The 22,915-nt window shown below is 40.3% G+C and overlaps 1 protein-coding gene across 7 annotated transcripts; it reads right to left on the bottom strand.

Moving 5' to 3' along the window:
- Window positions 1-9: 9 nt before the first annotated feature.
- tmcc1b (transmembrane and coiled-coil domain family 1b) lies at window positions 10-15,162 on the bottom strand. 7 transcript variants are annotated; one of them, XM_069142766.1, is made up of 8 exons: window positions 15,105-15,162; window positions 11,411-11,586; window positions 8,531-8,574; window positions 6,947-7,730; window positions 3,040-3,459; window positions 1,685-2,169; window positions 1,447-1,582; window positions 10-1,364 (listed from the first exon to the last, which is right to left on the bottom strand). In XM_069142766.1, the coding sequence occupies exons 4-8, from the start codon at window positions 7,547-7,549 to the stop codon at window positions 1,050-1,052; spliced, it is 1,959 nt and encodes a 652-aa protein (XP_068998867.1). In that variant the 5' UTR covers window positions 7,550-7,730; window positions 8,531-8,574; window positions 11,411-11,586; window positions 15,105-15,162; the 3' UTR covers window positions 10-1,049. The 7 variants fall into 7 exon arrangements, with proteins under 7 accessions (XP_068998867.1, XP_068998857.1, XP_068998893.1 ...); XM_069142756.1 differs by lacking the exon at window positions 15,105-15,162 and adding an exon at window positions 12,296-15,095; XM_069142792.1 differs by lacking the exon at window positions 15,105-15,162 and adding an exon at window positions 12,296-15,095 and having other exon boundaries at window positions 6,947-7,212.
- Between the last annotated feature and the right edge of the window lie 7,753 nt (window positions 15,163-22,915).

The raw sequence follows: 22,915 nt of genomic DNA, 5'->3' as shown, positions 1-22,915 counted from the left end.
ACTTTCAACTTCACCTTTTAAAACAGCAAATTTATTTATCTTTAAAAAATAAAAAAATCAACTAAAAAGTATTACTATTTCCTTGTCACTAATAGAAACAGTACGGAAGCACTGAGTCTTTGAGCACTAACCGCTCTTCAAGTATGTTAGTTCAGTTCATAGATTATTCTTCTGCAGTGGAAAGGCCACCAGAATAGTAAGATCCAGTTGGCAGGGTCACAACTCCAAACACAAAGTTTTTGATAGTAATATCCTGGTTGTGGCAGAACCAGTGTTATTGACTTCACACATCCAAAAGAATCAAGTCAAGGACCCAGTGACAAGTCTGATTTCAGAGCAATGTAGCTGATTTGCAAGCATCCCGTTCTTCAGAGTGTATTGAGCAGGAAGAGGAAGAGTTGGTCTCACAAGCTGAAAGTTGAAAAGAGAGTAAAGAGGAAAAGGAAGAGCAGACTGAAAAAGCAAAATCACAAGACCAGAAGAGAGAGAACTTACAAAATAAGAGAATCTGGGCAACTAAATCTGCAGAACACTGTTAGCTCATTACAATTAAAAGAAAATAAAAAATCCATCAATCAGCTGTATTAAAAATAGCAGTGACTTCAAAACAATACCACTTGAATCAGCTCAAAAGTAATAAAACTCTGAATTACAATTTCTTGTGGAAAAACTGAAAAGTTCTCCACATGTAAACAAATTCACTCAGAAGAGAGAAATCAAGTGTGCAGTTCTCTCCTCCTTCAACTATGCTCCATTCACCCTTATACTATGTGCTTGTGCCACAATTGCACCAAAGATAAAAAGTCGATGCCAAACATCCAGCCTTTTCTCTCTTTATTCTACTTCCTTCATCTCAAAACACATTTCAGAGAGCGGTAAGGTGATAAACCTCTGACACAATCCTCCCGGTGTTTTGAGAAGCTCCTGAAGAATTAGAAAAGGTTTGATTATTGAGAGTCAACTCCCTATATGGGGTCAACGTCCTTCCTTTACACATTGGCCCGGAACCCAGAGTTTCTTCATCATTGAAATACGCTTCTCCAAGCTGGTCATCTGGGGTGCAGGAGAAAGCGATGCAGATAATCTGAAATAGCATCCCAGTGCCTCCAGAGGAAAGCGAGGACGATCACGAGGAGCAGCGTAGAAAGCGTGCGGCTGCGTGTTTTCATCAAGGGGACAACACAGTTAGCCACGGTGGACACGAACACTAAAAGGACTGCCATAACAGCTAGCAGCACATTGATTAGTTTTCCAAGAAGAGTCCGCGCTGTGGCATTCTCCAAACCCTCCAGCTGCACCACCTGCTGTTGCTGCTGCTGCAGCTCCATCTTGGAGATACGCGTCTGACACGCCTCCAGCGCCTCCTGCAGGTTAGACACAAAGCTGTCAGTGAAAACAGCTCTGGCAACAAAACAGAAGTGTTCTGTTAATTCTGGTCCAGCTTACCTGTATATCTCTCGCTCTTTCATAAGACTGGTAGGCAATCTTCTCCTCCATGCTGGCTAGTTCTTGTTTCAAGTTCAGAATTTCATTCTGGTGCAGTTCTGTCAGGTCATTGAGTTGTTCTTCTAAACGTTCACACCTGCACGACAGTGAAAACAGTACAGTTCAGAAAACACTTTTTTTTTTTTTATACCCATGCACATGCAGACCAACTACACCGCGATGTACATGCCTACACTACCTGTATCGTTCCTCTTGCAGGGCCTCCATAATCATGGTGTAGTCCCGCTGATAGTGGGCTTTTAAATTTTCAAATGACTCCTCAAGACGACTTTGGTTTTCCCGGAGCTCCTGGATCTCATGGAGGATCGCATCCAAGCCTGAGGCTTGGCCATGATCGAGGGTGTTTCCCTTAGAGCTGGGGGGGCCTCCAGGCGCTCCAGGGGTGCTGTTAGCTCCTGCAGAACCAGAAGTGGCACTAGAACAGTCATCATCACTGCCATACTTTGGGCTGGATTGTAATTGTCCTGTGCCAAGGGTCCTAGCCCCCCCAGGGCCGACACCCTCATCTCCCTGGGTTTCATCCAATGAGTCTTTAAGAGCTGCAATGTTATCAGCGCTGCCAAACTTGTGGCGGATGAGGGAAGCTATTTCTCTTGGCTTGGACACCACAGCTCCAGCTGCAGAATGGGTGGCTTGAGAGAAGCTGGAGAGGCCCCCTGTTACCTGTAATGAGTGAGATAAAGTCAGTACTCAGGACAACTTAAGTTTTTATTGAAATTTAAAAACTATGGCTATATGATATCTGGTGTAACGGATGTAAACTTTAAGGGAAAAAGGCGTGACCTGCAATGGAAAAATAACAAGCGTGTTATTTATGCGTGTGTCTTTGTACCTCGTAGCATTAGGTTTGGTCATTTGTATGGAAACTAAAGGGTGACGCGAGACTTCATAATGCTCTGTTAAAGTATGATACGGGTTTATGATAGCAAGCGAGCCTGGCATATTTTTAGTTAGCTCCTTCTCTGTATTCCTTTACAGCTACATATACATTTGACCAATAAGCCAGTATGATGGCTTGGATTCTCCTTTCAGCTGTCGCGTTGCATTTCATTCAGAGGCTGTGATGTTAAGAGGGAACACAACTACTTGTCAGACATGAGTGTCATAAAACTAGTAAGAACTTTGACACTTGTACCCGTTATAAGACTTCTATAAACTGCTACCATAAGTATTTCCCACAGCAGACATATATGACGCCAATACCAATATTTGCAGTATTTGCCAGTAGTGACGTATCCTAGGAAACCGCAGGGCCCATTAAGACTGCAAGCAAGTGGAGATTTAGCACAGCTTACCGAGTTAGTCAGGAACCATTAGTAATTTTATTGATACAAATGTTTTTAGCGAGTCCAACATTTGTTGTCAGGACAGTCTTTTAAATACTAAAAGTCACCCGTGCATTCCATACGTGCTCGATGGACCCACAGGTTCGAAAGGTTAAGGTAATAAAATGACCAAAATTCTTTAAAGTAAGGCTGCCAGAGTGGATTGTGGCGGGGAAAACAACACCGACGGCAGCAGTGTAAAACGCACCTTGGCTCCAACATCTTTCAGCCCCTGGTGCATGTCTCGGAAAACATCTTTGGGCTGTCGAGGGATACCGTTGTGCTCCACCTCACGAAGCTTCCGGTGGTAGTGCTCCAGCTTCCTCTGCAGTTGCTGGATAGTCTGAGCTGACTTTTGGTTCTTCTTCTCAAACACCTGTTTGATGCGTGCACTCTGCTGTTTGTCTGCATTATTAGCAAGTTTCAGATATTCAGCCACGTTGTCGTCACGTGCAGTTTGTTCTATTTTGATTTGTTCTGTGAGCTTGAGGATCTTTTGTTGGAGCTGGGCAATGGCCTGCTTGGTGCGCTGGGGGTCCGGAGTACTGTCAACCACATCATACCCGTCTGCACCGTAGGGGAGGGCATTGGGTGACACAGCAGGGCCTGATCCATCATAACGATCCAGCTGTTTAAAAAAACAAAAAACAAATGAGAGTAGAAGAAAAGGCAAAAATGTTAAATACTGACTTTAAATCATTTGACATTCATCACAACACTAAAATCACTGTAACCTAATCATGCATTTTTATGCAAGCAAGTGGAAAGGTAATTGCTACTCTTAGTAATTTGCAGTAATTTATCGTGTCGTCTCTTCAGTGTTTTTCTCTAATAACAGGTTTTGTTTAATTACAGTATCTAATGTGTGTTTTTTGTTAAAACCTGACTAATGACTAATGAATGTAAACACATATCGGTATTGTTTTTGTTCAAGTTAATTAAGTTTGTTGTTTCAATAAACTTAAATTTGCTGAGTGACCTGTGAATCCTTCCTAGACGTGCATTCACATGCTACGGCCAGAGATTCTCCATTCAGCGGTCAAATAGCACTCCATGTAGTTGGGGAACACAACTACTTGTCCCGCATGCTGAACGTTGTAAAAACTAGTCCAAATTTGGAAAGTTAGTTGTACTGTATGGTCAAAGTTATTCTGTTGACTTCCGAGAGGAGGAGAGTTTCAACCACTCAACAGCACATAAACAAACCATTCTTCTATATCAATTACAAATGTGCGCTCTTATTGAATTCTCACTGCTAGACAGTCAGCACACTGATGAGGAAACGAATAGCAGGTAGTAACTATGAAGAAGAAAAATGGAAAAAAAAATCAGAAGGAATATACTGTTTATCTTCTCCGTGAAAACTAGTCCCACTGTAAATGATTGTTTTACATGCTTAATAAAGATTACCTATAAATATAAATGCAGGTGTGGGATTTGTATGGCAAAACAATAATGTTTAGGGTGGGTGTATCACTTGACCATTTTGTTTTGAAAGTTTATGAATTTAAAAAAATTAAAAATTAAAAAAAAAAATATCACAAAAGCTAAATTATGTTTTCAGAAATGACTGGTACTAATTTAAGGTGGAAGTGGATGGTAGTTATTTAGCTAAATCACTGGTATTGCTCTTGAGAATGTGTCTGTAATTACACATTCCCAACAGCAGATGGCGCCCGTAAAACAACGCTTTCCTTTTGTTCATCACTTTCCTTTTGTTCATCACTTTCCTTTTGTCCATCACTTTCTTTTTGGCCATCACTTCATAGCTCTAGTTTTAGCAGACAGCGGTGAAAGGGAGGATGAGGCAACGGCATAAAATCCAAAACAGGCCACATTAACTGAGGGTTGAGATGGAATTATGACACCGATTTAAATTTGACCCCTCAGGAGGACGTTTTGCTACAAAGTCCAGGACAAACATTTTGATGCTCTAAACTGTCATAAGAGCCCTGGAGCTCAACCTGACACAACAAGAGGAGAGGTAAATATTCAATCTTGGTGATTAACAAAAACTGAAAAAGGCCAAATATAAGAGCTTCAGGCCAGCACTGAAAACTAAGTTATCATGATCATATCTATGAGACGGAAGTACAGTATGTTGGAGTCAGCTAAATGAAGTGAACCACATGATAAACATTGCAACAAGGTTAGGTTATCTTACAATGTCCAAAACAGAGATTCAGTTAAGATTTCAACTTTGTCCTAACAGCTGGCAAAATGTCCAATTTAACATCAAATAGGATGCGATAAACCTCAGTGTTCTCCGATTTTTTTTTTTTTACGATAACCTTAACGGCACTCTACTTATGTAAAATGTAAGAAAATAGAACAATCAAGTCATCCTATAAAAGTTTTAATACAACAGAAGATATCTGTTGAGTTTAGTTGATACTAGCATCAGTTTTCATTAACAGTCTTTTATTTAACATGCTTGTAATTAAAAGAATAGTAAAAAGAAATTGTTAATTTTTGGCAAATTATTAGGTTGAAATTAAATTACATTTAGAATTAGCCAATTAATAGTCAGCAATCATGACACATTTCTGTCCTTTACATGATTTTGCATCAGTATCAGTAATCACAACTCTGGTGTTGTATAGTATGAAAACAAAAAACAACATTTGATATCCACCTCATGTCATAGCTCAGGACTACTGCATAAATGTTACAGTGATGTTTGGTTATAAGCATACCTAAATTAACAGTTAATTAACTATTAGTTCACATAATATCCCACCAAGCAGCAATATAAATAATTTTGTAAAAGAAACGGCATCTTTAATTTGAATAGGTTTGTTATCTTTAATATCCATTTGTTGGCATGCCTAGTAAACAACAAAGTAAATTTAATGTCCTAAGGGGAAAAAAAAAATTTCTGACTGAATCTGCTGCCGATTTGCTATGAATGGAGGTCAGCTGAGAATTATTGATTACAACTAACAAGCCCAAGGCTACACAGGATGAAGAAGAGGGGTGCAACGTTTTCAACCTTTTAATGGCATCTGTTGATAAATGGCTTTCCCTGAGTAGTAGGATCTGTGGCATGGCATCTGTCTAGTGCCGGTTTGTCTTTCTAGACATTCCCCATTCATACTGCAGTTATCCAGTCTGACACAATTTCCCTTTAACCTTAAAACTTTGGATCCACATTCCTGAAAATTCTGTGTCCGAAAAAATAAAAACAAATCGTTGCACAAGTTTGTTTAGTCTGCAAGCCTTCTCTGACCTGAAGTACTCTCGGAGGCAGCAAAAGCTAAATTTAGAAAGGCTTAAAGCACACAGTGACCAACCACTCAAAGGCAATCTCTGACCTTACACTGCTGACAGCTCATCTCCCCATTCAGTGGTTCATCCAGGCACATCTAAACCATTAAAAGGCATTTTAACACATTTGCCTAATTCATTTGTTTTTGACACACATAATAGCGCATGACTCTGTTTTTTTTCCCTTCACAACCCTAAACCTTTGTTTTTAATAGCTAAAAACCCAAACAAATACAACACTTGTTTCCTCCGGAGTGCACAGTGTCTGTTTGTGTAAGTCTGATTTTGAATGTTGGATATCATGAGACGAACTTCTCTATGAATACCAAATCAGGAAAATAATGTCATATTTTGTTGTAACCATGTTCAATGACAGATTTGATCAAATGTAAAACAAAGGGGGAAAAAAATCATGAATTGTCCGAATTTTGAGATTTTTGTCTGTTTGTGCAAAGGACTTCATCACAGAAAATATTAGGATGGAGGTGAGTGAGGATTTTATCACTGCAACTGTTGTACAAACGGGTTCTGAGTTTTGGAACTACATTTCCCATCATGAAAACAGGAAATGTGATGTCGCCATGGAGTCAGTGATTTAAATGTGGAAAAACTATTAGTTTAGAAAATGTGCATTTTGGAAAGTAATATTCTAGCAGATCCTGAACCAAGGTGTGTCACCTATTACCAAAGAACCTGCGTTGCCTATCTCACAAACTGCTACTGCTGTTTTATGCGCGGAAATCTCTCAGTGTATCACAAGCATCAAAACTAAAAATGTCATCCTATGCTGTACACGGAACGTAATTCCACCACAGTTCTGTCACCACTTGAGAGGACTAGACACTGACCTTGTCAGGCTCCTCGGTAGAGTGGTACCCAGACGTCAGCAGCATGTCAGCGAGCGCCGGGCTGGTCGGTGTATCTGTGGTCGAGGAGGAGCGCGGGCGTCCAGCCTGCAGCAGAGCCTCATGGGTGCTGCGCCGGTGGATCTGTGGGCTACCTTTCTGGGGAGGATCCCCAGTGCCCCCTGCCTTGCTGCGGCGGCTCTGCAAGCTGGTGCCTCGCTTCATCATGGGTGGAGCACCTCGGATCTGCTGCAGGACACGGCTCAGAGCTGCGGGAGGGGCGGAAGCGGCAGGGTTGTCAGAATCCAAAGGGAGGGCCGAGGAGGCGGGAGCGTCCCCTACTTCTGACCCTACATCGGTGGGTTCGGAGGCAGGGGCGCCTGTGCAGGACGAGGCGGAGTCATGTGGGGAAACGGAGGAGCGTCGGCGCTGTGGCTGGAAGAACTGCTTCAGGCCATGGCCCAACGCTCCCATGTTCTCCATGGCATTATGGGTGATTTTGGACAAGCCGTGCTCTGACTCCGACGCCCTCCTGCCGACCTCCAGCTCCGCTCGGCCTCCTGTGTCGGGCTCCTCTGGACTCTGCTCGCTACTACCCTGATCCATCAGAGACCTCCAGTTTCACAGTGAGGTTCTACTTGGGGGTGCAGCAGCCAAGCTACACCCCGTCGACACCCCCCGACCCCCTCTGAGAGGCTGGTTGAGAGCCGGGAAGCAGAGGGGATGGCGCTCAGTTGGGTCTTTTGAGTGGGCATGCATCTGTGGCCTGGCTCAATGTCATGCTTGTCTACCACAAAAGGAAAATAAAATGCATTATGACATGCAGCAGTGAGTGATGAACATAATAAGCAGCAGCAGAATATAAAACAATACTGAAGAAAATAAACTGGGTTGACACAGACATGACCCCTTTTTTGCAATTCATTACAAGTTTTTGTTCATTTTGTCCAAAAATAATAGTTGGTTTTTTTTAAGAATTCATGATTTTAAGAAGGAAAGAACAATTTATATTCTCTCTTTAGTGAATGAAAACAGTAGGCATCCATGTTAGGTGGACAGTATGTCTGACAGTGCCAACCCAGTAATGCAAAAACATAAAGTCTACAAAATAAACAGCCATTTAAGAACAGTTTCTGAAATGTCTTTTGTTATATTGAAGGTTGGTTTTTTTTCCGTTTGTGAAATCACTTTTCACCGTTTATTTCTGTCCAATGGTGCTAAAGTGATTTAAGAAATACATTTCAGAAATCATTCATTCTATAAATTAATAACAACATAATTGAGAATGCTAAAATGGTGCTAACAAAGAGACCACAAAGTGTGAAAAATGTAAATGAAACTCAAAATGGAAATTGACCGTTATCTAATTCTCAACCGAGTAAGGTGTTCCACGATCCAGAGCGGCCTCCCCTTTGCATCTCATTTTATTACAAGGCTAAATCCTGTAATATAAAGGACCATTCCAAGTTTGTGGCACCAACATGTCAGGTGTGTACTGTACACAAGTCTTCTGGTTTATCAACATGTAATGAGACGGTGAGAAAGAAAGTAGGAGAGGAGGTGAGAAAATGTTGACAGTGAGCTTACCATCAGCCCAGCCTCTCCTCTTCTGACTCACAACTCAGGGTTGGCTAAATGAGGCACAAACACAGACAGCGTAAATAATAGTCGTCCTACAACAGTTCAAAAATAAACAGACTTAAACAGAAACTTTCAACTCATTAGTGGCTGGTAATAATGGATATTTAAAAGAACGTCAGACCAATTGGCTTAAAAGCATCAAACATGCTGACCGCTAGAAACTGACAACGACCTAATGGACCTTTGGTTCCAATTCATGCTGGATGAGCTTTGCCATGTTAGAACGGCAGCTATTGTACACAACAGCCGACATGATGTTGACATGAAATGACTTGAAAACATTAACATGACATCAGCTTCATACACACTGTCCCAGCAGGAATAAAACACACACAAAAAGAAACACGGCATGAACACAGCTCAGAAGTGCTTTAAGGAGCTGTCACTGCACAACTCATCTGTAGCACATACAAGGGTGGAGGGAGGAGGGGGGGGGGGGGGGGGGGGTGTTGGCCTGAGAGAGATCCATCTTGTCCTTTATCTTGCTACAAGACAAACAGGCCAACAAATGTGCACGCCGTCCTTGAACACAGATATTGGAAATCAGCTTTAAAAAGACGCGTTTACCGCAGCCCTGATCATTTGTTCGAGAACCCCAAACAGCTGGATTAGCACTATAAACTGTTCTTCGTTTACATTTACAGATATGTGAAATGTATTTTTGAAGAGATTTGCAAGAAATGTACACAAATAAAAGTGATCGCTGCAACCAAATTCATCACTGATTTGTGAAAAGTCACTACTTTACCTTCAAGCATATCAATTTCTATCGTCACTAAGTCAGAGATATTAACAATGGATGTTACTGTGCAATCTGCATGCGTGAACCTTGTGGAATCAAAAGCAAAACATTGGCTGTCCCTGTGCTTACCAAGAGCAGCGGCTCAAAAACGGAAAGATTTAATATGTTAGCACAGCACTAGGTCTAAATGACATATTCCCTTATGACACCTTAATTACACCTGGTTTTGAGCATGAAAACCTCTGGAACATTACACGATATAAATCATTTCTTCAGTTCCGTCTTCTTTTTCACAAAGATCATTTACATTTCTGCAGAACAGGTTTCTGATGTACCGTTTGTCTTGAGTCACTCGGACAGGCTGTTTTACCAGACAAAGTGTGCTGCATGTTTACCTGCACCCTAAAGAAAACATCCAAAGCTCAAAGTGGTGGGCCGGACTACGTAGTGTGTGGATTGCTTTGCAGACAAATAGAAAAATTATCCCAGGAGTCGGCACAGCTACAAAGTATCACTTAACAAGCCAGCAGAGCAACGCAGCACCAAAAATCTTATGAAATGCACCATTAGTTGTTTTCAGTGACTCACTGCATGCCGGTTCCGCTGTTACAGCTGCAGCGTCAGATAAAAAAAAAACAAAAAAAGCACTTCGTCAAAGGATCTCTGGTAGAAATTGGGCAATATTGTTGCTGAACATATTTAAAGCTTGTTTTGCTTTTAGATAGTGTCACTGTGCCCTCTATGCTGTCCCTCCTCACGCAGAACAAATGAGAAATTCAATCTTTTTCTTAGGGGAATACTGCAAAGTATAAACAGACTACAGGGAACTCTAATGTATGGCTCTCGAACACAAGTTCATTAGTGACAAAGCAGCTAACAGATGTGAAGTCGTGTTCTGCAGTTCGAGTTAAAACGGTAGTTTCTATGCTCCTGCTAGCCATGTGCAGGTTTTCATGGCTGCTGATTTAAAGCGCACATCTTACCGACTCGTTTGTTAAGGCTAACAACTGTCATGTGTAGCCAACTGATTAAACCGTAAGCTTCATCTGCGGATGCCTCCAACCTTGCAGTAAAAATAGCAGCTCTTTGACCACATATTGTCATGCTGAATCACTGATCACAGACAAGAGTCATGTTGCAATAATCCTTCCAAACCCGAAACTAAAGACACGATAACAAACAACCCACACAGATGTGCAACTATATCCTACATCTACAGTGAAAACACAATGGCATCTGACTCCTCCAGGCTGAGGGCAAAGTGTTCCCTTTGAAGTAGGTCAGCCTATCACTCTCTGTCCATGCAGTGCTCCAAGGTCACACCATCTTCATGGAGAGATCTGCATGTTCGGGAGCATTTCACTCATGTTAAACATTTCTGCAAAATAGTATCAGGTCCACCTTTCCTCTGAGAGTAGTGTGGCTTCTTGGGCTTTTTTTTTTTTAAACATGTACTTTTTTCAATACTCCTACATCTGCGTGTATCAATTAGGATTCAAACTGACTGTTTTATTTACACTTATTAAGGGAAACTAACTTGAATAGTGTCTTTTTTTGTTTTCATTGATTTAACCCTTAAAGGTCTCACTGACATTAAAATCTCTTTTCCAAGAGAGATGTGGCCACAAGCGCAGCGTAAAAGGCATCGTTACATCAATAAATTGAAACAACTAAGAAAACAAAGACAACTCACACCGTCCATAATAATATACACAATTAGAATATACACAATATTGAGCTGAAACGGTAGAAAGCATAAAAATATCTTGTTAATATCAAAGAGCAAAAATGCAATTAAGGAGAAGAAAGAACAACCATCCATAAAAATCTGAAATTAAGAGGGAACCATACATTTAAAAGCAAAAATATTCACCAATGAGGACAAATAACATCATATATTATGGCATAGGAACACGCAAGATACAAATCAGTTAATAGTGATATGCCTCATCTAAAATCATATCTTGTCAAATATATCATAATATTAATGAGCGTATTTATCAGTGAAAATCTGTGAAAACAAAAATGAACCGCTTTAGTCTGTTAAAGTTACAATCAGCAGGAGTGTAACTGCAGATACATACCTTCAGATGTGGTCATTAGCAGTAGATCTGTGTATCTCTTAACACAGAAACAGGCTCAATAATCCAAACAAATTTCCAAGCACGGCTCCCACTGGGAAAATTTCCAAATCAAATGTGGCGGAATAGCTGTCAAACTGTAGTCAGCTGTTTCCATGGACGTTTAGAAAAATCACATGCTGCAAAAAAAAAATAAAAAAAAATAATAAAAACAGAGGCATGATACACTGTGATGAAAGAAAATTTGTCTTTTTTTTTTTTCTCTCAAAAAGCAGCGGATCAAATGAAACAGGTGCACAAACACAGACTATATTATCACTAATAACCCACAGTTGAAGGGACCCTGTGAAAAAAAAAACAACATTGTGGCAGTGAGGAACAATGTTTGTCAACCAAAAGCAGACATAAGGACAGTGGATATCGGGATTTCATCAAGTGCTCAAAAGACATAATTAAGTGCGATTACTTCATTATTAAATAACAGCATGCGTGGCCAAGTGTTGTGTTATTCTGCCTCCATAAGACACTATGAATATCCCACCCAAAAGAAAGCATTTAGTTCACACAAGTCAGGACTTCGAAAGCAAAACGAAAAACTCGTGGCTTCATTACGCACAGCCCTCCGACGGCTCTCGGTTTAATTAACTGTGCAACAGTAATTAATAGTGCCGAATAGCCCTTTGGGAATATCTGCAGGGCTTGAACCTCTTGCTTAAATTTATGGAGGCAAAACTGGGATAAAGGAAGTTAATCCGGCAAGAATAACGAAAATGGTAAACACGGTACGTGTTCATGTAAAACACCGCTCTGCAGGAATGATAGTCGATGAGATCACCACCACCACCACCACCTCGATAATAACACTCACTGGTGAAACAATAAACGAACCTTTTCATTAGATTATTCCGCGAAACAGAAGCTTTCATGAAAAAGACACGCCGACTAGTTTGGAGAGCTTCCCGTCAGCGCGCAACCCCGGTTAGTTTAATCACACGACCGAGGAGGTTACAGGTGTATTCGGTGTCATTATTACACGCAGGGAAACTGGAGTAACGCCCATTGCTTTAAAAAAAATAAAAAATAAATAAAAAAATCCCAAAAGGAGATTGCGCGACGAGGTAAACTGCGGACCCCCAGAGACCGGGCTGTGTTGTTAAGTTTACTGAAACTAGTCTTGAGCCAAACGGGTTGACGTTAGCTCGAGATAAGAGGAGGATGAAATTAGCAGCTCGCTAGCTACTCGGTCGTAGGCCTGGCCTTTAAAACATACCGCCGTGAAAACGTGTTTACTTTAAACCTCAGCGTGGTCTGTTGTTTTATTGTAAAGTGCTGCTGACCGTGCCGGCGGCTGGAGTCGGGAGAAGCTTGTAGCCTCCCACCCCCTCCTCCGTTTTGATGGGATAGCCTGCTCCTCTAGTAGATAGCAGCGCAAAGCTAACGTGGTGCGCCGGAGGGCGTTCATTTTACTTGTCAGCGCACACCGGTGCTGCCGAGCGGGGCGAGGTCACGGCGTTGGGCGGGGAGAGGGGAGGAGAGAGGGGATGGGGGGGGGGAGGGGGGTCTGCGTGCTGATCACTCAGCACCATAACAGAAACTAACATGTCTAACAGCTGCTTTTGAATCGCCTCCGCACTCGTACTGTTAAGTTGTTCACCCACCCTCAGGTGATGCGAGCTCACCTGAATGCAAATAACACCATTTATTTTATTTATCTTTTATTTTTATTTTTTTTTAAATGACACTGAAGCGCTCAGCTCACTTGTCCTTCGTGGAAACACAACCAGACCATTTAATACTGCAGTAGTTTGCGCAGTTTTTTTTTGTTTTTTTTGCCTTCTAAGAATATTAATTAATATGTCCGGATGTCTTCATGGTGCTAAAATGACAAGGCTACATGAACGCTGCAGGGACATTAGAGAAATCACCTCTCATCCGCTTTTATAACTGCAAAATAAACAATACTCTGCTCATGTGCTCATGCGATTTTACATTTAAATTCACTGGCCTCAACCACCAACATCACTGATTTGAATGCATTAATCAGATGATGGCCACCGCGTAATGCGATACATAAATATGACAAGATTTCCAGTCGAGCTGCAGCGATTTGTCAATTTATTGATTACTCCATTAGCTGATCATTAGAATATGTTCTGGTTCCTTTAGTGCCCCGTGACAATAAACTGAATGTCGTTTGCTTGTAAACTGTTGTTGGGGACATAACAAGAAGTTTGCATGCTGGTCCTGTATCTACCTACATACCAACATAGACTAAATAAATAAGTGGTACCAAGTTTGCAAAACAAACACACAATATCCAAGATACTAGTTAACCAAATTAAAAGAAGCAAACTATGGCATTGAAACAATAACTAGTAAAAGAAAATACTATCAAAGTGTAGCCTAAATCAAGCAAATATCTAAAGTAATCTAAACTTAAAGCCACAGAAATAATAATGAAAATAATCAATATTAACAGCTATATTTTCTGAAACAATGCAGTAAATTACTAATCACTTATTTAGGAGTCTCCTCCTTAGTTGTTTTAAAAAAAAAAAAATTTTTAAAAACTTAAACATAGGCTACTGATATCAATTGCTGTATTACCATCGCATAGCCATAAATGTCATGATTAAAGGCGGTGTTACAGCTTGGTGATACAATTATTTGACCATCAAAGTCACATACTGTTATAGCCAAATAACAAGTTCAATATTGTCACTAAAAGTCTTACAGGGAAAATCTGGTGGTAGTGTTCACGGTAACACCGGTATGATTTTTTTTTTATTTTTTTCATTATTATTTTAATCCACCCCCTTTTGATCAACTGTGCTCCCATATGAAATGTAACCCATTAAAAAAAAATAAAAATAAAAAAAAAATCCGCCAGTATCCAGAAAAGCACCAGAATCACGCCAGACTGAAACCGGTGCTCACAGGTGTGAAAAGGGCTCAAAACACACCGTTTTAAGGTCGGAGGTACCGGGTGGGCCATCTGTCACACGCCCCCACCAGGCTTTCTTAATCACACCTTGGATTTCATGACGGCGTATTTACAGACCTGACGGAGGAGGTTTTGCATTAACTAGTCCTCTTTTTTTTTTTTTTTTTTTTTTTGTACTGGCGCTTGTTTGAGCTCGTCAAAAAAAAAACCGGACCCTTTTCAGCTCAATGAATGTAATTAATTTTCAATATCCTGGTCAGACCGTAAATGTATTATTCAATCAGGCCTGGGTGTTGCCCCCAAAGTTAAACCCTCGAGTTATCTCCATACGATGTAAGGATTAATTCGCTTTTTTTTTTTTTTTTTTTCTATTTTTTTTTTTTTTTTTGGTAAATCACTCACATGTAAATATACTTAACATCGCCCATCTTGAACAACCTGGGTGGTAAAATCAGGCGCTTATTCGCCGCCTGGCCACTCAAGACTGTCAAGTTAGCAGGCTGGCTAGGCTCCCTTAGCTTAGGGGAAAAAAAAAAAAAACACACACACCGCTTCAGCCATGGTTGGCTCCAGGCGGACAGGGCGCACCGCCAGGCGGCAGCGACACCGGGATGAACACCGGAGATCAACCATAGCCCCCCACTCCGGCTCCAGTAACAGCATGTGGAAACACATTTCATTCATAGACCTGTTCATAAGGAAACCCAAAAAAAAAGGAAAAAAAAAAAAAGTGTTTTGCTGGCTTTAACTTACATGGGCGCTGAGAGGATTGTGTTGATGACCGTTCATTTCTCCCGATGGTGGACACTCCCACGGTGACGTCAACCAGCGTGCTCGACGTCAGAACAGCTGAGCAGTAGACAGACAGCCATCCCGTAGCATGCAGGTCCATGCGGGTGATCCGGAGAGCAGCTCTTTACTGCGGTGTAGTTTACTGTCAAAGTGATTATTTGTGACAATAATATGAGAATATGAAGGTTTAATGGAGTTGTATAAAAAAAAAAAAAAAATAGAATATTAAAATAGAAACAAAAAGGCACCCGAAAGGTACAGTCAGTGCGGAAAAAGCGTTGTAACAGCTTCAGCTGGATAATTATTAATTCAAGTCTTTTTAAAGCAAACATTACAAAAAAGTAACTGCTTCTAGCCACCTGGATTTATAGGTTTTCTTGTCTTTGGGCTTTGAACTGTTGGTTCAAAGCAGAGAAAATGGGGAAATGGGATGGGCATTTTTCACTATTTTCTGACATTTTATGCCACACAATCCCTTCATGAAGAAAATAAACTGAAAATGATATATGTATCTTAACAACAACAAAAACATCATATTAAAAATCTAAATAATTGATAAAATAGCAAAATGGGTGTTCAAGTTTTCACACACTCAAATATCAAGAAAACAAATTCACTCTGTAACTGTGCATTTACCCTTACCCTTTACTTTTCCTCAAGAAAATTTACATTTTTGAGCTCTTTCTAGCTTGTTGCAGCACAACAAACTCAGTTACCTGCCCCAGAGCATTTTAGTTATTGCTTTTTATTCAGCGGGAAAAGTAACCTTAGACAGTTTGTCACAGCTTAGTGAGATAAATCTACTGTATGAGGTGAAACAAACATAACAGGGATAGTCTGCAATGCTCAAAAGGGGCCATCACCGGGACCTTTCCCAGTTTCTTGCAACCGATTTTGGCCTCTCATGAGAAAGGAAAGGGTAAATAGGAGGTCTGGTGTGGAAGGCAGGCTGATGTTCATGCTGATCAGATGGAGATAGGCTTATAGAAGGCGTGGTTGGAGGATCAGGAAATACAGGCACAGCAGCCTGCTGCGGAACATAATACCGTGTCATAGGGGAGTGTGGATGATAAAATGGCTTTTGAGCAGCCGGCATCTGAGTGGCGGCTACGCTGGTTGTTGAGGTGGTGGGAGGAGCTGCAGTTAGAGATGGAGTATTTTGTCTTTGAGAAGGATATTCAGGAGGAGGATACAACATGGGGATCTTGTAGGGCTGAGGATATACATGTTGTGATTTGGGCTGCTGGATTGCCAGCTTGGGATCCTCAACAGCTCGAGTTTGATCCTTTGGAGACAACAGACATTTAGAGAATGGCAGGGAAGGATACTAAGGAAGTCCTGGAAACTGTGTCTTCTGGGGAACTTGAGGCTTGCCTTCATGCTCAATAGCAAACGCAGGTTTGGTTACCAAGGGCTCAGTGTTAGTGGCAGGAGGAGGAGATGGGGTTGTGGGATGGAAAATTCCAGGCGTCGAAGGGTATTGTGGGAAAAGAGGAAAGGGATACTGTGGAGACTGTGGCATCTGAAGCAATTGGGGAATGGGAGCTGCAGAATTTGTATTAGCAGAAGATTGTGTTGGTGGTTCAGATCTGGGAAACAAGAGGTATTGAGGGAACTGTGGCATGAATGAGAATGCAGGGTGCTGAGCTTTAGGCCCTTCTTGGTTTTCAGAGTCGAGAGCAGCGCCTGAGGCAAGCTGTGGACGTGGCATCAGTGCCACCATACCTGTGGTAGGGGCTAGAGTACGTGTTGGTGTGGCCGCCAGGTATTGTTGAAACACACGGTGCTGAGGGTACTGAGGCTGCTGCAAGACTTCACTACTGTCACTGGGAGACATAGTTGTCACTTTGGTAGGCTTAATGTTCAGTATTGACGGGCATGTGACTAAGATCTCAACATCCGCCCACAGAAGGGAAAGTAAATACTCCTCATCCTGCAATTAGACAAGAGTAAATATAAAGCATATTTACAATTCATTTTCCACGTTTGACCACAAGAGGGCCCATTATACCTTGGTCTCTAAGCAGAAGTCACTGATGTAGGTTGCATTGTCCTCCAGCAAACACTTTAACAGTGAGTCCACAACTGCTCCACCCCGAAGAAAGGGACCTCCACATGCTAGACACTGCAATAACAGATGATAAATTGGACTGAAGCCATACTCTGAACCAAATAAAATGCTGTTATGTTAACAACCTACCCTTTACTTTGAGGTCATTTGCTGTAACACCACTAATCTTCACCACCATCCCAGATGGAAAGCAGAAAACGGAGGGTGATAGTAACACAGCAGGGCAAGACATGGTCATCGGTGCCCCCCATAAACAAAGTGGTAGAATATAAATCACCATTCTACAGTGAAAAACTGGTTTAGATCAATATATCATTATGAGGGATGGCAGCAAAATTTGTAATTTGTGTTACAAAATTGACTGACTCTGCGATTGGGAGCATGGTTGCTTTGTAGAGGATTTGAAGACAAATATGACAGATACTGACATAAACGATGAACTTTACCTGCTGGGAAACATGGCAGTCCTGATAAGATGCAGCATATTGCACATCTCTGCGGGACCTCCTCATGGAGAACCCACATTTAGGGGGCATTTGAGACAGAGGAGTAAGGAATGCCTCGCCTGTTTGACATTAAAGAAAAGTTCAAACAGTGCATTGTGTATTGACCAACATTCCCCACTCCTACGACAAAACCTACCACTATCCACGAGAACAGGTGGAGCTCTGACCCGCCTGACCTTCAGTGTCATCAGGTTGTCACTACACTGCACGGATGGATCCATGCGCTTCAGTTTTGTGTCCAACAGATTGTGCAAAACTGAAAAACAAGTACATAGTGGTCCGTGTATAAAAATGGAGAAATTTAACCTCACCAGACAGCCCTGCCAAAGCATTCGGAAAAACTTTACTGTATTCATTCAGTCACTCAAAAATGTGGCATCATCTTTTACAGAAGGACTAGAATGAGTTTTTAATGGTTTGTGTTGCTTTAGATCAACACAAACCATAATGGTATGGGTAAATGATAGGTATGACCCATTGTGTTTCTGCCCTGCCACCAACACAACACACATGAGCAAGATGGTGACATAACAGTCATTTCTGTACACTGTAGAGGGACCTATAATCTCATGGTACCCAGAGGATTATAATGTTTCCACCATTGGGGTCAGCATGTGTGGTCATTTGCATGCTAATGACTCACTAACACATTTAACTACAACTCCGCATGTAATTAAAAACACTTTATACCACTCTTAATTTAATTTATAAATCTGTCATTTGTAGTTAAGTAAATGTCTGATGGCATTACCTGAGCAACAGCAACAAGAAGAAAGGTTTGGGTCAGTAAAAAAAAAAAAAAAAAAAAAAAAAACGAAAAACGAAAAACGAAAAAAAAAAACACAACAACATACATTTGGAGTAAGCAATGCTGTGCAAATGTGCTTTTGGCGTTCAAGTTTCATCTGCCTGCTCTTAATCACAGCTGTCGGTTGAAGTTAGTAGTGCATGTTTTCTATACTCAATATAAACCAATAAGCCCGAGATGTTAATTTCGAATTCTCAGATGTAAAGGTATCTGTGCTGCTAACAAGTTTATGAAGTTATTTATTGTAGTCCAAGATAATCAAAATATTCTTAATGCAAAAAAAAAACAAGGGTCTGATTTATTAGTGTTAAGATAGGCTTACTTCTCTTTGATTTTATTGACAAATATTGTATGCTCGATGTTGCATGATCTTTTCCAATTGAGAGACATATTTTCATCTCTAAATCAAAACATGAACTGGACCACCTCCCTTTGAACGATAGGGAACAATCTAATAAAAGAGATGCCAGAGGGTCTTTACTGAAACTTACCTCGAGTCGAGTTTAGGTCGCCGTCTTGGTCAGATCTGAAGGCAAGTGAACCGTGTCGTGTTGGAGCCGCAGAATCGTGTTTTACGCCAGACACCATACTACTGAAGCGAAAGCTGCCATGTAACATAGGCCTCTGCACAACACTCTTTGCATCATCAGCCTGTCCATCACAAAGGACATTAGCGTCGTTGTCATTGCAAAATACAACAAATAATTATTTCAAGGCATCACACCTCTGATGATTATTATTGAGGCGTGTACTTTTAAAAAAAATAAATAAATAAATAAAAAAGTTGTTTTTAAGGTTATCTCCAAGTTCGTCAATGTGTCGGATGGCCGTACATATACTCTGAAGTTGTGCTTAATTGACTAACGAATCAACTGCTTCCACGTAGCACCTTCTGTGGGAGAGGTCGATGATGATGCTCCTGACAAACATACTAAAAAAAGTTATCTCAACATATCGCTTCTCTGACGTTACATCACCGAGAAAACGGTAATGTAATATTCCGGTTCTTGAGAAATGTGATAAAATAAAGCAAACATACTTCTTATTGCATGATATGCATTGTGTTAACATAAATTAACTTTTTGCATCATCTTTCACAAGCGTTTTACTCGTATATTAAAAACCTACATTACACTGTGGGTGCAAGAACCTCCATCTAGCATGAAAAGTGCAAGAGGTAGAAGTTTTTTTTTTTTTGTGAATAAAAGGAATGTAGCCTGCTGTGTTTAGTGGAAAGTAATTTGCCAAAGACAGTTTACACTGCTCCCTACTGGTGAGTACAATAAAAGAAATATAGCCTAACAAATCTGTTTTGTATATCGTAATCCAAAATATAAGGGACTTTGGCCCTGTATCCTTAAAAAATATTTTTAAAGGTGCCATGTTGGCAAGTCAACCCTAGTGTTGGCTGGTTTAAAGGTGCATGGAGAAATAATGACAGTGACATGTGACATGTACTGTGGTGGTCAATAGGGGCACAACAACACATTTATTGCAAGGGACCAACCATTATGATGATTGTAGATGAAGAGGTGTTGGGAACAGAATGGAACCAGTGATGTCACAATGCTGACTCTCCATAGACCCTGACTCACAATCAGAGATTCTATGAGCAGAACTGTCATTTCACCAATGGCCTTCATAGTGTGAACACCTGTTGCGCAGAGCTAGAAAACTCAAGGAAAACCGAACAACAACCGAACTTCAACATTCAAATTCACAGACAACTTACACCAGGCAACTGAACCATCACTGAACACAGTTTGTAAGTAGCCTGCTCACCGATAATATTTGTATTTTGTAGAAGAGCTAATATAGTAGCCTATGTTTTAAAACCTTTTACTAATTTCATGTGCTAAACTAACCAGAGATTAGAGAGAAAAGTGTTAGCAAATATGGCATTATGGAGAAAGTTGTCGCGGGAGATTTTGGGGCATATTGTCACGCGATAACTAGCTCCAGTACATATACAAACACAATCTGCTTCTATTGTAAAGCATTGAGATATTGTTTAATCAGCTATTATTTGGAAATTGTACCAAATGTGGCATTGTCAATAATATCAGTGAACGTTCAATAAATAGGGGTAGCTAATTTAAGTAATATTGGCCAATCAGCAAAGAATTGTTTAATGATATTTAACATATAATTGGGTTAATATGTTTATAAAAGGAAGGAAGAAGATTGAACAAAGGGAAGGGTAAAGAGAGGGTCAGGAATTATTAAGGAAAACCAGAAAATGGCAGCACACCACCTGATTTCCTAATGTTTAGGGCAGTGAGACAGGTGAAGTTTGAGAAGAAATCTATCACTAGTACAGCCCAGGATTTAAATATTAGCCTAACTACCTTTGAATTTGTCATAGGTTTATTTCTCGCAATATCTAGTGTGACATTCTACCCCACATTGTGACAACTTACCCACTGATGGGGCAAATTGACACAAGTGCATCAAGCTATTTGTCTGCCTATACATTTGCTCTGAAGTAAGATCTTAAAATGTGATACATACAAAAAACATGCCAGAGACTTGCCTATTTCATTTGGTATATCATGCATAACTATATAATTTATGGATCCGAGATATATAAGAGAGAGTGAAAAGTGTAACAACTAGCCTTCATACTTTAGTACACTATTTAAGATTTAGATTAAAAATATTAATATGACAATGTACAAAATATTTGATTAAACAACGAAATGTCCTGCTGCCTGTAAATCTTGCTCAACAAAAAAGTTACAAGGTTGTATTCAAATTTGCTCCATTTAAAATATTTTTGTCATGTGCATGAAAATATTGGAGTATTATTATAGATTCAACATCTTAATTTGTCGCTGGTCAGCCTACTTTAACTACTTTATTTAGATTTTTAAAATGTATCTGGTCAACAATTAAAATAGGTTTTTAACTACTTTTTGTTAGCGGATTTCATTTATAACAATCCATTATATTTTTTGACTGATTTAATTTTATATAAACTATGCAAACCATCTCTAATTGCAAAGTAAAGTATGTATGTATGTATGTATATAAATGCAGTGAGGTAAAAGTCACATATAATATTGGTCCCTAGTTTGGTTTATGTATAATATAAGATCAGTCCCTATATAAAAGGGTCAAAATGAGCTTCCTATCAATGTGTGTCACAGGAGCCAAGACAGAATCCTTCCATCATTCTTCTTGACCCGTTCAGTGACAACAGAACGACAAAAACACCTCCATCACTGAGATGGACGTCAATGCAGAGTTTGACTGTATTGTGGAGGAGATGGAGTGGGGAGACATAGTTTCAACTACTGAAGAGGCAATATTTGAACTACTAAATGATACATCCAACTGTCCGCCTCCGCCACCTCCTCCCCTTGCTGGACTAAACGCCCACCTCATGCCAGCACACAGTGAAAGCGGAGGATATGGTGGGTGCACACTCCAGGGAGCAGCTTCTCATCTGTTTGAGCAGCAAACTCCACTAATAGCGGCTCCCGCCACCTTACAGCCAGGGACAGTTAGCGAGGGACAGGTAAGACACTGAGCAGGGCGTAGGAAGAGGTGTTGTTCAGATAATCTATAAAGTTACTTAAAAATGTTGAGTGTTCAAGTTCAAAAGAAAGAAAGAACAAGTATTTATTTTAATCTAAGATTACTTTGTTGTCACACTGAAGTTCTGCTAATCAGTCAACGTAATACCTGCCAATTAGTCATAATAAAGTCAGCAAATACATAATAATAATAAAAAAAACTCTGTGAAGCTGTCAAGGAAATATTTTGAAAATATGAGAGGAGAAACATCTACTGATGATTAATTGATAGTTGATTGATTAATCACTTTGTTTTTTGTGTACTTTATTTAATGGCAAACTAAATTTACAAGGACTTGTGATTAAACTGTCAAACAAAACGTCAACATGGGCTTTCTACAATTGTGAGGAGCACTTTTTCTGACATCTTGAACACCAAAAGATAAATAAGAAAATAAGATGCAGAGGAATTGTTATTGTTAGTTACACCCCTGATAATTCCAGACCAAAATATGACCCATGTCACATTGAATGAAACATAGGAGACAACTATCAAAAGGTTCATTATCTGTACTCCTATAACTTTGTTCTGGCTACAGGGGTCAAAAAAGCAGAGAAGAGTGACGTTTTATGTCGACATGTTTCTTTTGATAAACCTCTAATTATCGCTTAACTTTATTTACGGTCTTCTCATAACAATAAAAGTAATCTGGCAATGATTATTTTACCAATAGGGTTATTCAAACAAACTGCAAACTTAACCTATGTTTCTGTGGTGCTCATCCTGTAGTGTTTTGATGTTAGGAAGATGAGTGTTGGTCTTTAAAAGCTATACTGAATGGGTATATTATGGCTGGTTAACCTTCCCT

Source organism: Embiotoca jacksoni, unplaced genomic scaffold (assembly GCF_022577435.1).
Source record: "Embiotoca jacksoni isolate LCO1_2020_lvr unplaced genomic scaffold, fEmbJac1.0.p SCAF_1, whole genome shotgun sequence".
In the NCBI taxonomy this organism is placed as follows: Eukaryota; Metazoa; Chordata; class Actinopteri; family Embiotocidae; genus Embiotoca; species Embiotoca jacksoni.
This window is presented reverse-complemented; position numbering and strand designations above follow the sequence as displayed.